Source organism: Camelus ferus, chromosome 11 (genome assembly GCF_009834535.1).
Source record: "Camelus ferus isolate YT-003-E chromosome 11, BCGSAC_Cfer_1.0, whole genome shotgun sequence".
In the NCBI taxonomy this organism is placed as follows: domain Eukaryota; kingdom Metazoa; phylum Chordata; class Mammalia; order Artiodactyla; family Camelidae; genus Camelus; species Camelus ferus.
Window position 1 is genome coordinate 28,717,192 of NC_045706.1, and position 14,653 is coordinate 28,731,844.

General features: G+C 48.7%; 1 protein-coding gene across 1 annotated transcript in view; it reads left to right on the forward strand.

Moving 5' to 3' along the window:
• The window catches only part of TLL2 (tolloid like 2), a 118,880-nt gene extending 108,110 nt beyond the window's left edge, over window positions 1–10,770 (forward strand). The window contains 5 exon segments of the mRNA XM_032491193.1: window positions 1,769–1,896; window positions 4,181–4,394; window positions 6,862–6,971; window positions 6,973–7,113; window positions 8,718–10,770. Of these exon segments, the coding sequence (XP_032347084.1) occupies window positions 1,769–1,896; window positions 4,181–4,394; window positions 6,862–6,971; window positions 6,973–7,113; window positions 8,718–8,852 (728 nt within the window). The 3' untranslated portion in view covers window positions 8,853–10,770.
• Window positions 10,771–14,653: the final 3,883 nt, after the last annotated feature.

Consider the following 14,653-nt stretch of genomic DNA (forward strand, 5'->3'; position numbering starts at 1 on the left):
CCGAGGACCTCATGTCCTCTTGATGCAGGAAAACAGATGTAGGGCGTGAGGAGGGCTGTGTCCCAGGTCTCGGTTGAGCCCCTGGGATGTGCGCCGCCAAGTGTGGGTCCTTGGCTTCACGCAGGAAAGAATTCAAGTGCGAGCCACCGTTGAGTAAAGGTAGATTTATTTAGAGAGATACATACTGCATAGAGTGTAAGGCAAGGAAAGAGGTGTGGGAATTGGGTGCTCAGGTTAAAGTAAAAGTAGGTACACACTCCATAGACAGAGTGTGGGCCGCCTCCAAAGTGCGGGGGCCACTAGGCGTGGTGTTGTCAGTTTTTATGGTCTCAGTAGCTTCACAGCTTCCAAAGTGGGACCATTCCAATTGCCCAGGGGAAGGGCCTGAGATTACCAGGAACTGGGCCACCACCCATTTGTTGTTAGCCTTGGGGCTGTCCTGGTGCCTGCGGGCATGTTATTTGATCACGCTGTTACAATGAGCATATAATGAAGCTCAAGGTCTACTAGAAGTCAAACCTCTTAATCCTCAAGACCAACTAGGAGGTGAATCGTCCACCATTTTGGTGTTAAATTGCTGTCATTCCTTTAGTGGCTGTGCCCTGTCCCCTTCCTTCCTGTCTCACTCTCTCTGGGATACACATTTCCAACCTAGGGGATTCTGGCTGGGGCGTCACAGAACTGAGTTGGTCAGGGCCTCCCCGGAACATTAAAAAATGAGCTCAGACATCTTCAGAAGCAGAGCACCCCTCCCCCTCCAAGTCCAGCGCTGACACAGACACAGTTGGTCACAAGTTCCTGCGTCTGAGCCGCCACCCCTCTTGGCACCTGTTCTCTGTGTGGCTGCAGAGCAGAGGCAGCCATGGGCAGGGGCCTCCTGGTAGCTGCCTTTCCCTCTGACCCACCCTCAGCCACGCCCTCCAGCTGTCGCAGCCTGAAGCCCAGGGCAGCCTTGGAGTTGGTGGTGGTACCTCCGCAGCGCCCTCTCAGTACCTAGCACTAGTACCTAGTACTGAGTACTGATTGGTAACAGCAAAGACAGGGCTCCACCCCGAACAACAGGTCTCTTGCCATCTCTCCATTTATCTTCTCCATTAGAGAGGATGCGTTCCAAAAGCTTAGCACAGTGCTCAACACAGAGGGAGAAGCACTTTAGCTATTGGCCAAAACGTGACTCCACTTACTGAGCAAGTCCTAGGTGGGACCACCCTTTGCAAATAGCACAGTAACCAGGGCAACATCTGTAGCCTCCACTTGAAACTGCTTTGAAAAACTAAAAAACAGAAGGCATAGTGATGGACAGCTTTGTTAGCATTTGCTAAATCTTTCACATGCATTATCTCATTTAATCCACACCCCCCCCCCAAGTGAGGTTGGCAGTCTTTTGACAAATAAGGACACCAAGGCCTGTGTAAGTGCCCACAGCTTGCAGGCGGTGGAAGCAGGACTTGAGCCGAGGCCCATCTGGCCCCAGAGCCTGTGCTGTTAATCACTGACTCCACCTGATTTCCGGTGATAACCACGAGGAGAATAGCAATAGTGAGAACGATGAGCTGGCTGCCGCGCCGCTGCCAAGAAGGCAGCAAAGCCAAGTCAATCAGCAAATCTCGGAACCGGGGACCCTTGGTTCAGGCCAACTTTCGCCCTCACATTTGATAATCATGTGACAAATAAGCCCAGGGAGGGGGCTCTCCCAGGACACCTCTTGTGCTGCCCACAAGTGAATCACCTCTCTCTGTATGTGTCCCCCCAACCCCGTCGCCCCCAGCTGGCTGTGCGCACAAGATCAGCAGTGCGGAAGGGACCCTGGTGAGCCCCAACTGGCCAGACAAGTACCCCAGCCGGAGGGAGTGTACCTGGAACATCTCCTCAACCGCGGGCCACAGGGTGAAACTCGTGAGTCATTTTCATAGTTTATGGATAACGTGGACTCTAGTATCAGGCTGATACGGGTCTGAGTCTCTGCTCTGCCACTTCCCAGCTCCGAAACTTGGGGAAGTATCAACTGAAATGAATGCACAGCCTAAAAGTTGAGAGTTATGTTTTATTCAATGGACAGTTCTGAGGACTCACCCTGGCTGACAGTCTTGCAGATCACTCTGAGGGACTGCTCTGAAGAGGTAGGGGAGGAGCCAGGATATACAGTGGTTTTACAACAAAGACCAGGTACTTGGAATATTAAAAGATTACTTACTTGTTAACTGAAGAAAACCAAACATCACAAGTTAAAGAATTTAGTGCTTTTCTATGTATGGGAGGGAGCAAACATTTGGGCTCATTGAATTCATTCCTTTGACAAGCATCTAGCTATCTAGGGCTAAATAAGATGCTAGATAGGTCCTTTCTTACTCTCAGAGCACCATTGTGAGTGGCTGCAGAGGCTGGGCCGTGGGCTTGTCTTCACTGGGGGGGTGGGGTTAGGGTGGTGGCAGCAGCCACTGATGACTTGATGGCTTCAGCATTCTTTGTTTACTGATATGGCTTGCAGTATTTTTTGTTCACAGAAGTTACTCAACATTTCCAGGACTCAGTTTTATTATCTGGAAATGGGGCTGCTAATGAAACCCACCTCATGGGGCTGTTGTGTAGATTAAAAGAGAGGGTGCACACGAAGCCCTCAGCACAGAGTGGTGGGTGAGAAAAGCTCTATAAACAGCATCTGTTCACAGTGGTGTTGGCGTGAGCTGGCACCCACCACACAGAGCTGTAGTGCTAGTTCAAGTTCGATTGTTTCCAGTTTTAATATTTTACAAAACAATACACTCTCAAGATAAAAAAAAATGTAGTCAGTACAGAGGGTTGGAAAGTGGAAATAAAAAAACTTATCAGATCCCCCTATACCTACTCTAGATGTGACCTCTCTGAACATTTTCTTGTGAATCCTTCCAGAAATTTCTGTATGTGTATGTACATGGACAGGAAAAAACATATATCCGTAAATACCCTGATTCTTGCTCACATTTCTCAGATGGACTCTTATTATTCATGTTCTTCTACAACTTATTTTTTTTCAATTAACAAGAGGAGATTAAGCTATGTATGCTAATTCTCTCTTGAATTAACAAATATACATTTTCAAGCCTTTTTTTAAAAGTCCCATTCATGCACATGCTTGTGGTCTGCACACCATGCTTGGTTATTTCAAAGGCAAAATGAGTTTTTCCTACAAGTCTTGTTTCTCAGCAGCCAGAGACTCCCAGATCCTGGAGTGTAAAACAAACCCTCTTATCCTCTGGAGAAGTTGTACCCTGGCAGACGAACAGTTTTTAAAGGGGTCATTCTAACTCTGGAGATAACTGAGCTCCTCAGACGGTATATGAAGTGTCCCTGCATTACGGACCAGTAATGCAGGCAGAATGGGAGAGAAGACAGGAGGCGGTGATGATAAATTGAGGATCGCCCAGAACTTGCATGGGTGTTTTTCCGTGAGAGCGGAGGGGAGGTTGGGTGGGTGAATGCGCGCCCAGGCTGAGCGCGGGTACCAGGCCTGGGGCATCGAGGGGTGAAGGCAGAGCCCTGACCACAGCTGCTCATGTGGGCACCTCATATGCGTGACTGCCCCTGCGGGAAATGCTTTCGCCTGCTCTCCTGGGTCAGTCGGAACAGTCTTGAATCTGGGTGAGTGTGAACTGAAGTGCATTAGAGAAAGGCTGCCATCTGCTGGAAAATATTCGCAATGGCAACACAAATCTCCTGACGGCGGGGGAACCGCTACCCGTGGGGTCAGGAACGCACAATGTACACAACCGGAAGGAGCGCTTCCGTGGAAGGGCCACGGGATTTTAGTAACTGTCACAAATGTTCTCTGCAGAACTGAGGAACTAAAGCAGCCTATCACAGGGGCCAGAGTCAGCCCAGACCTCCAGTTTATCTGAGGCTTGTACATATGCGCTAGTTTTTTAATTCTTCCTTGGGAAGTGGATGGTGGGTACATTGATCATGCTCTGCCTTTTTGCAGCCACAGAGTGTGAGCTGAATACTTCCCAGGAAGCTATTGTTCACTGCTCGGGGACTACCACAGGTGTCTCGTGGACCTCTGGGGAGGTCCCGTCTCCCCAGTCCCCCCACAGCTGGCTGGGCAGACACGTGTCCTGGGCACCCAGCCCTCTCCCGCTGCTGGAAAGGGGCCCCCACCCCAGCTGAAGTGACCCTGCCTCACTTGCTGCTCTTCCTTTCCCAGACGTTTAACGAGTTTGAGATCGAGCAGCACCAGGAATGTGCCTATGACCACCTGGAACTGTACGACGGACCCGACAGCCTGGCCCCTGTCCTTGGCCGGTTCTGCGGCAGCAAGAAACCAGACCCCGTGGTGGCTTCAGGCAGCAGCCTGTTTCTCCGGTTTTATTCTGACGCCTCGGTGCAAAGGAGAGGCTTCCAGGCAGTGCACAGCACAGGTGCGTGGACTGGGACCCCGGCCTTCACCCAGTCCCCACGTGGACTGGAGATAGATGGGTGATGAAGGCAGGGAAAGGACTGCCTTTAATTCTGTCGATGGGGCGGGGCAGGAAGTCTGTGATAACATGTCCCTTTTGAGATGAAACATGGGCAACCATAGGGAAAGGGTGGTTTTCTCTTAACGCCTTTAACTGACAGCACTTAAAGTGGGCAACCCTTTGTTGGTGCATTTCTTTCCTCCTTTCCTTTCTTTCTCCTATGCCCCATCCCCATCTTTAAACGTTTTATTTATAATTTTGCTGGTCTGTGAATCCCTGAGTCTGAGCACTGAGTAGTGGAGATCAGCCCTTTGTACCCTCCAATGACCAGTTTCAGAAAATGAAAAATGTTCCTGTTCCTAATTACTTTTCCTGTACTTAAAGTGTAATCAGCTTTCTTCCATCCCTTGGAAGAAAATGTTTATGCTTGTAACTTACATTATTTACTGTGTTAAAGAGAAGAATGTTAGTGAGAACTCTGGCTCTGCTCCTTAGCCACGTAAATAATACAACTGGGACGAGAGCCCGTGAGGCAACTTTGACTCTCTGATCCTGGTCCTCTGGCAACGCAGTGGCCACCTGCAGCCCGATCAGAGTTTGAGACCGTGATCATGAGCCCTGTGAGGTTTTCTGATCCCTTTAACAGCCCCTTCTCTCAGTTTTTTCCCCAGAGCCAGAAAATACAAATCAGGTGAGACAGAATGACAGCCAGCATCTTAGCGCTCTGGCTTGCCCTTGCCTGGGAGAAAACTCGCCAGTGTTCAGGGATGCATCGTAACTTCCCTAGTGAAGTTTAAAAGCCATTGACTAGTGACTTCACCTTCTTGTCCCTGCAGATCGAGTGTAGGTGCTCATGGTGGGTCAGGGTCTCTGCAAGAAATGGGGACACACTCAGGTAGAGTCGTTATTTGAGAGAATTTAATAAAGGATTGTTTAGGGGTGGGCAGAGTATGGGGACATCACAGGGACTGTGCAGCAACAAGGGCTAGGAACTGCAAGGTTGTTACTACCCCCGGCCCAGATGCCAGAGGAGGGAGAGGTTCTTGGAGCCTGGAGACAGGGGAGCAAGCAGAGGGCCCCCCAACAGGAGCTGTGACTTGCAGTCAAAAGACAGCCTGTGGTGACCAGGCAGGGAGGGGGCCTGGGACAAAATGCTCTGACGTCTCTCTCCTCTGACCTGCTGGTGTTCCCTGTGGCTGGACCAATGAGGGCAAAGGGTCCATCCATGTAAACCCAGAGGTCTGCCTCCTGGGGCCCAGAGCAGGTGCGGAAGAATGGAGCGGGGATCTGGCAGGGTGGTTACAAGGCATCCTGCTCTGCTTGGTGCCCAGTTCATTGCCAGCCACGTCTCAGGAATTTGAAATTTCCCAAAGGCAGCTCAGGCCTGGAAGAAATTCTAAGCCAGAGCACACACGGGGCTAAGAGTTGGCAGTCGGACAGGACTGGGGCCAGGCTGGATGTGGAGCTGCAGCTAGGCGGGGGGATGTTACTGGACAGTGCAGAAGCCACACCGGGGAAGGGGGCGTTGGCACATTAAGGACCGGCAGTGGATGAATTTGCCTTCAGAATTTCTGTTGCTTCTAATTTCCAATCACTGTCGTTTACCCATTTTTATTATGTGGTCCCTAGCGGCCTAGGCAAAAGGTAGGATGGGACCTAGGTCATCCAGGGTTACGGTCCTAGTAAAAAACGCAGACGCCAAGGCTACAGAACACATGTCTAAAGCATAAGGTGCATACTTCAACTGAAATAAAAAAAAAAAAAGAAAGAAAGAAAGAAAGCAACCCCCCTAGCCCCAAAAAAGTACAAGATACAGCTTACGTGTAACACCCATAGGAGTTTCAAAACTGGCCAGTAGTTAGGCTTTCAGATGCAAGCAAGGGGTTTCAGGTTTCAGAGATCACTAGAAGTTTTGGTGTGTTTTTGGTGCCCTCTGCTGGCAAAAATAACAAATTACAGTAAGTCGTTCAGGCTGGTTTGAGCCGTTCTCAGATGCTTCTAGCACTTCCAGGGGGAAAGTGGTAAAGATCCAACCACATCCCAGCGACCAGTTGGGCAAGCGATCCATTGGCCCCATGTCTCCATAACTGGAGAGGAAAAAGCTTTTTCCAGTGGCATACTCAGGTATTCCCCCCAGGCCTTCCGTGGCCCAGCCTGGGAACACAGGACCTTGGCTTGTAAATAAGGACCAATTTGGATTCCCCAGCGAACCCCGAAACTCCTGGATCTGTTTACTGCTCTGTAAAATGGGATAATGCAACTTGCCGGGCCCCTCCCTCAGGGCACACACAAGGCTTTGTCGAGAAAGGGGGCCTGTAGGAGGGTGTGTAGAGAGAGCCCCAGGCTGGGGGTGGGGGGTGCCGCGGGTGGGCGGCGCATGCGCTCTCTGTGCCGGGGAGCATCGCGCTTCTCTCTCCGCTCGCTCCAGAGTGCGGGGGCCGCCTGAAGGCCGAAGTGCAGACCAAAGAGCTCTATTCTCATGCCCAGTTTGGGGACAACAATTACCCAAGCCAGGCCCGCTGCGACTGGGTGATCGTAGGCAGAGGACGGATACGGCGTGGAGTTGGTATTCCGGACCTTTGAGGTGGAGGAGGAGGCCGACTGTGGCTACGACTACATGGAGGCGTTCGACGGCTACGACAGCACGGCGCCCAGGCTCGGCCGCTTTTGCGGCTCCGGGGTGAGTCCCAGGGGTGCCAGGGCCGGGAGCAAGCCCCGTGCCCCGGAGCATGCGTTGTGTGATCAGACCCCCCTGGGTCTGAGTCCTGGCAACCCCTGCCACTCAGAGCACCAGCCAGGAGGTTCGTTCTGCCGGATCAGAGCGGGAAGCTGGGAGGGTAGTCGGAGAGGTTGGGAGGCACCGGGGACCAGTTCATGAAGGCCTTGTGCTGAGGTCAGGTAGGTAAGAGCATTTTCCTTTCAGGGCTGTACTGTTTTTCCAAACGGTCACCTCCTCCTATGTTATTTGTTCTTTAGGCTTTCAAAGTTTTTTAATTAGACTTTTGTATATTCCATATATTCACAATTCTCTCCCCAAACAAAACCAAATGTCCATGAAAATTATGAATCACTCTTTTACTGTAAACATAGTAGTTATGTTCAAGGTCATTATTTTTCTCATTATCACCTCTTTCCTGGGCTACCTCCTTAGGACAGGGCAGGCCTGTTTTGATCGCTATTTCCCCAGCACCTGACACAGAGCCTGGCGTATAGCTGGTGTTCCGTGAAAACGTGTGGACCAGCCAGTTCAGTGTCCAGGTCCCTATCTGGCTGCACCACACTGGGCCCCGCCCACGCTGGGCTCCCAGCTCTACCCGTACCTCCACCTCCAGGCCTGATCACTCAAGCTTCTTTGCCATTGACTGGACTTCCATCAGATCACTTTGGAGTCATTAGTGCTTGTGCTGAACAGAACCTCAACCTGGCATTTGCATAAGTCTTTGAAAAATTTTCCTTCATCTTCTCTCACCTACCAAAGAAGAAAGGATGACCAAATGTGACTTAACTGTTGGAGTCCCTTTGAGGGAAAAGTCTCTCGCACTGCAGGGTCCACATGCAAAGGAAAACCTGGGAAGGTCCTAAGCAGAGAAGTATATAGGTTGCCCAGTTTGGTTCCATTAGAATCTGGCAGACAGCAGCCTCTGAACATGGCTCCTGCTCATCTAACACTTAGCAAAGTCTTTCTGACAAATACAGTGACTCCATCCCCAATTTTTGTCCTTGGATAGGACATCGGCCTCAGTAATGGTCTTTGTTTCAGGTCTCCTGGGAGACACACCACAGTGGTGACCCTAGTGCTGGGTGATTCATGGTTCATACTTTACAGTCAGAAAGACCTGAGCTTTGGGGTCCTGTCTAGTTGTGTGAATTTGAGTCTCCGTTTCCTCAAGCATAAAATGAAGATTGCACCTGCTTTATACAGTTGTTGCCAAGTTTACATGAGACAAGATCTGAAAATGCTTAGAGCAGTGCATTTAATTAATCTATGTGCACTTACTAAAGAGTAGATTGTCTATGAGCTGGGCCTTTAGGATTGCTTTTGGAAAAGCAGGGCTGGGGCAGAGGGAGGGACGAGGTGCTCTCTGGAGCAGAATTTACAAAGCTTTCCTTTGAGAAGGAGATTGTTTTGACGCCCTTCAGAGCCTCTGTTGGCAGGGATGCCTCGCGGCATCATCAGCCATCCTGTGTCTTTGCGTCAGGTTCTGTCTCATCCTCCTTGTGTTAAACTCCAGGCACAGCCAATGAGCTTAAAGTCCCCCTGGTTTTCCCTTCTCCTCCCCTCAGCCACTGGAAGAAATCTACTCTGCAGGGGACTCTCTGATGATTCGATTCCACACAGATGACACCATCAACAAGAAGGGCTTTCATGCTCAGTACACCAGCACCAAGTTCCAGGACGCCCTGCACATGAAGAAGTAATGATGTTCTTGAAAGACAGGAATTGAGAATGTTTTTATAACAATAGCACCTTGTGAATCTGCCCTTGAAGCAGTGTACAGTATTTTTCTCAAGCAAAAACTCAAAATCTAGCCTTGGAGGTGTACGTATCTGATGAAGTTTGGCCAACACAGAGACACAGAGGAGAGAAGATGTTCCTTTGATTCTGGCTGCGGTGTTAACAATCGTGAAGTTTTAAAGATTAAGGTTTGACGTCACTGACCAGTCCAGGTACGCCCTGTTCACTCTGCTTGTCCCTTGCTCCTACGGGGGCAAAAGCCCACCCTCGGGTGAGTCCAGATCTATTTCTGGAGGTGCTTCCAGGGGTGTCAGGCATTGTGACCATGTCCTGGAGACTCAGGCCATCTTCTGTCTACACTGGGCATTGAGGGTGAAAGCTCAGTTATTGCTCATGTGTTCCTCTCAGCTTAGGCTCAGGACTTTTGCTGACTCTCTGCCAGGGACACGTCAACCAGAAAATCTGAGAGTATGGGTGCCAGGACTGAAAAGGACACCAGAGTAAGCCGTGCATAGAGGGCACTGGTGTCCAAGGCACATAGTCACGGAGCAAGGAGACCTCCAGCCTTCCCTCGGCATCGTCAGCTCTCCTCGCCCACCTCGGGTTCCCCCTCCCTAATTGCACTGGGGGGCGGAGGCACCCTCTGTGACCTCCAGCAGAATATTTGCTGGTGAGAGTCCCCAGTCTGCTGAGAAGAAAACACCCTGGCTCGTCCTGATACTCCCGCCCTCGCTGAGTTGGTGAAGACACCCCCTGGGCTTGGGTTTCCATGAGCTGAGACCATCCCTTCCTCCAGCTTTGGGGACGCTTGCTATGGTTGACCTTGACGCTTGATAACCCATTCAAACTGCATTTGCAAGACGTGCACAAACATCTTCAGTGGGACCATTCAGATCCCTTGTGGGGTGAACATCATTGAAAACTGGGTAATTATAAGTCATGTAAGAATCAACACCTGGTAGAACAAGTCCACCTGTGACTAACTTCCTGTAACCAGGTAGTTAGCGGGTACATCAGTGACTTTGCTCAGACTAGTTAGCATTCAGTCACCAACTTGCAATCAGAACTCCCCACACTTGGCACTTGTTCTGGAGACCGTAGAATACACTGTTTGCATAAATTTAGAACCTCCAGATATACTTTAAACAGTGAGGTAGTTTTGAATGGCATTTCATTAAGGCATCTATGGGCATTATGAGCTAAAAGCTGTGGTATGTTAGCTTTAAAAGAGTATTTATGTTGGAGTAATTTTTAAATAATGTTTACATAACTGTAAGTCCTGTGTGGTTGGTACTGAACACAGGGCAGTGCACGAGCGTGTTTCCAGTGAGCAGAGATCTTCCCAGGCACTGGACTTCCTTTGGGGATGAATCAACATCATTTGAAACAAAATATTTGCAAAAGATTCAAAGTTATATTTTTTAAAGATCAGAATATGCCCCCAGAGGACTATGTCTAATTAAAATGATTGCTGGAAGTAAAGAGAGAGAAAGAAAGAAAGGGAAAGAAAGAAAGGAAGAAAAAGAAAAGAAAACAAAAAAAGTTAGAAGAAATGCATGGGAATATTTTTTCCTTAAAACAGAAAAAATCAAAGTATTATGAATAATAATATATGTCTGTATATATGTATGTATGTAACTGTCAGAGCCTTAATCAATGCAGTGTGATACATGCCACCCCACCGACGGTAGCTTTACTGAGGAGGCCCTCCTGGACCGGCCTTGTGTTTGTGGTTCTTTTTTTTTTTTATACCAAGCTCTCTCCCTTGGCCTTTCCTGGCTCTAGGTGGAGGTTCAGCCTACATACCGTGACCTATAGCAGACCCTACCCTGGGGGATCTTTGATTCAGCAGATGGAGGCCCAGGTCTTACCTGCTTCACAGGGTGGAGTCCATTTCTCAGATGTTTGTGTTTTAGGAGCTTTCATTTTGTTCCATTTTATCTGTCAAACTTGAAACAGAAATCAGGATGCATAAGGCGGCTGCAAAGGGTCTCTCTCCGAGGACATGAAAATTCTGTAAGTTCTAACCTTTAGAAGTCTGAATAAGATTAATGATACACAAGGTCTTGGGTTCATTCCCCAGTACCTCTGTTAAAAAATAAATAAATAAATAAACCTAATTAACACCCCCTCAAAAGATTAAACATTACAAAAAATTGTTTTAAATAAGATTAATTAATTCCCTGGAAAAGTGAGACAGAGACAGAAAGAGTCAGCTCTGCCAGGATTTGCCACCCTCGAGAAACAATGGTACTTATTTTTCTCTCTTTAGTATGAATATTTTCAAAAACACACAACTTCAACAATTATCAACCTATGGCCAATTTGAAACAATGGGACTCTTATGAAAACCTTTATTTAGGCATTCTGTGAGTGATGTATTCCCGGAAAAGACAAGCTCTGATTCAGCTGGATCTGGCCAGACAGCACCCCTGGAAGCTCAGACCCACGACATGTATGCACAATGCAGGTCCCACAAGGAACCGCACGGCTGGCTTCACGGGAGAAAGTCCATTCAGCAGAAGGACCCTGCCTCAGCTCCTCCAAGTGCTCAGTGACTGCCCTGCACACATCCCAGGGGCCATTACCCAAGCTGCTCTGTCCTTTAATTAGGGGCCGGGCCTTGGGGCTGTCACAGAGCTCCAAGACTGGCTTCGTTTCGGAGAATCATCTTAATGACCTGCTGAAATATTTGGGGTTTGGGTCTTCAGCCTGGTCCAATTCTAGTGTAATCTGGTCTAGCTGATGCTAGAGCCTGGATCCCAGGGCAGGGCTAAGGGTCCAGAATTACCTTCAGCCTCTGGAATTTCTCCAAACAGAAAGCAAGGCTGTGTGCTGATTCACTGTTTTCCTCTAAAGTTAGGTTTCATATTACTCATGAAACGATCAGCCTGTTTAAATCATTTGTAAAATCTTGTTAACTAGCAAGTCACACCGCGGTTTGCCCTTGATCCGGTCCATTTGATAAGTCTCCAATAATTCGTGGCATTGTTACTGTTCAATGTGTGAACAAACGTTCCCTTGGCTTTAGCAGATGTTTTTCAAGTCTCTATTGCAGACTGAACTTCTGAAAAGTAATCCTAAATGCCTAAAAGTTTTCTTTTAAAAAAAGAAAAACCATTTGGAGCATTATCTATAAATATATTGTAATTTTTATTTTGCGTGATTTTACATTTCACGAAACGTCACTTTCGAAGAGGAAACAGAGAGAAGCTAACGTATGTCTAGAAAGAGTTGTTTCATTAAAGGATGTGAATTTATTAATGTGTCCTGGGCTTGTATTACTAGTTCAGACAAGATCGGTGTTCTTGGTCATCATTCTCTCCAAGACCACAAGACCTTGGGGAGGAGATAAAAGGGACCTTCTCTGTGGCCTTCTACTCTCTGGTGAGTACCCAGTGCCTGGCTCCGAAACAGAGCTCCCTATTGGACCCAGAAAGACATGAGATAGGCTCAAGAGGGCTTCAGAATTGGCCCGTTTCTTGGACCCAAACAGGCTGGAATCTGACAACGTAAACATTGTGGAGATGGATACTACCATGGGCAGTACCAGATATGGTAGGCATCCTCCGTTTGTCCCTCAGCAACTCCTTCCACTTGTCTCCACCTGGTTTTGAGCCTGAGGACATTATGTGGCATCTAAACAGAAGGTCATGGCTCCTATAAGAGGGGTCTCTCTCTCTGGGCTCAGGCAGCCACTCCTTCCACTGACCCCTTCAGGCTTAGGGGGGTAATGACCCTACCCGTCTAACCCTGTGACTGCATTATCCCCCAAGGGGAACCTGTATCAGTAGTCCTTTTAATAAGCCCTCCTTAAATATAGCTAGTTGCCTATATCACTTATTTCCTGTGGGGGCCCTGGCTGCTACAGTGTCATTTCTAATCAAGGAGAGTCTTTTGAGGTTGACCAGATAAAGAGACTTCAGGGTGTGTTTGGAGTTTTGTGGATCATTATCAGGGAAGGGTAATATGGGACCATGTTTCTAAAACCACTCAGTCTTAATGCAAAATGATTTAACACATGCAACTGTTTTGTACTATAGCATCAAAGTTTTATGATTTTTGCAATCACCAGTACCTGAAGCATGAGCCCCAATGGTGCAAGGGTATGAGTGCTGGATGTGTCAGTCAGGACAGAGTAGCTCATGCTGCAACAACAAAAAACAACCGTCACGTGTCAGGGGCTTTGGATAAGAAAGACTTAGTTCTTGTTCGTACTACTTGTTCATGTCTGGTATCTGGCAGACTCCACCACCCCCCTCAACCCCCATACCATCCTCAGTCAGGACTGGGCTGATGGAGCAGCTGCTACCTGGAGCATGGCCGATTTCTGTGGCAGATCACACACTGGCTTTTACAACCGCCCAGGAGAGACACATCACTTCTACTCGCATGTCATTGGCCAAAGCAGCTCCTTTGGCTACTTTCCATTTTAAGAATGAAGTGAGCTAGAAATATCTGGTGGGTCCCACTAATGACTCTCACATGGGACATTCAGGGATCCGGAAATAACCAGAATCCTTCTGTTGGTTTTCACATTTTACTTCATCCCTACTTCCTTACTGACATTTCAATAGAGATTTTTGAAAACCAGAATAAGGCCACCTATTATCTAGAATAGACGAGCTTTTTGAACTGGCCAGAATTGTTGCCTGGCAAACCATCAGTGTGACTGGGCTGGTACAAATTTTAATACAGATTATCAGAGACTCTCAGGGTTGGCAATTCTAACTGCTCACCCACTAAAGGCATTCTTTCTACAGTTCCTAAGGAGCTAATTCTTAGGTCTAATAGTTCCAGAGGGGGAGAGCCCACTCACTTCACCCACCACACTCACTTCACCCACCCCCTCTTCTTCAGGTGATGGTGCCAAGTTCCCTTTGCAGAACCACCTCCTCGCACATTGGAGGAATCCTTGTTGGGTAGACTGTCAGTGAGGTCCAGGTCCTCCTTGGGCACATGACCCAAACCCAACCAATCAGATCCTCTTCCTGAGACTGGAGTCCTGATCTAGGGGCAAAAGGGCTGAGATACTTCGGAGTTCAATTTACCAGGGAGGATGCCCTGAGAGCACTGGCTAGGAGTCCTTGCTGCTGAAGCCTCAGGAACAACCTAGCTCTGCCCTCCCAGAGCCTGGGTCCCTGCCATCTCTTCGCTCTGAGGGTGATGCTACACCCAACCGACAAATTCCCCTGCTTCTTAAATTCCAAAGAGTCTGTTTTGACGCTTATCACCCCAGAACCACGACTGAGCCAGACACTTAGGCCAGCGCACCCCTCGATTGGAGGTCTTAGCAGTTCTTCAAAAGGAGTAATGTGTCCATTGGAAGGAGGGTTGGTGACCAGTGGATGCCGAGCAAACAAAAAGAGTCAAAAAGGGCCTTGCTGGCCTTGGCCATCCACAGACAGCCTAGCCAGAGGGGGCTGGGGCCATCAGGCTGGAGTTCCTTGCTCCAGCTCTCTGGTCCAGGTGTGATTCTGTGCTCACCAAGCAAAGTTAGAAGCATAATTTGTACCAGTTGTGCTGATTTAAATGGTCCAGCCATTGTCGACTATGTTATCCCCCTTCATAGACTGAGACTGAGGCTGAAAGAAGTTACTTCATTTGCCTGAGGCCACACAAGGTCCAGAAGGGCAGCCAGTGCTTTACACAGAGGTCTCTCTGAACCATGTCTCTCCGACATCGAGGCACTGGTAGATTCAGTTTAAGCATCACTGTGGAGTCTTGAGGACTGGAAGCCCCGTGAGGCGGAGACCACGCTGGT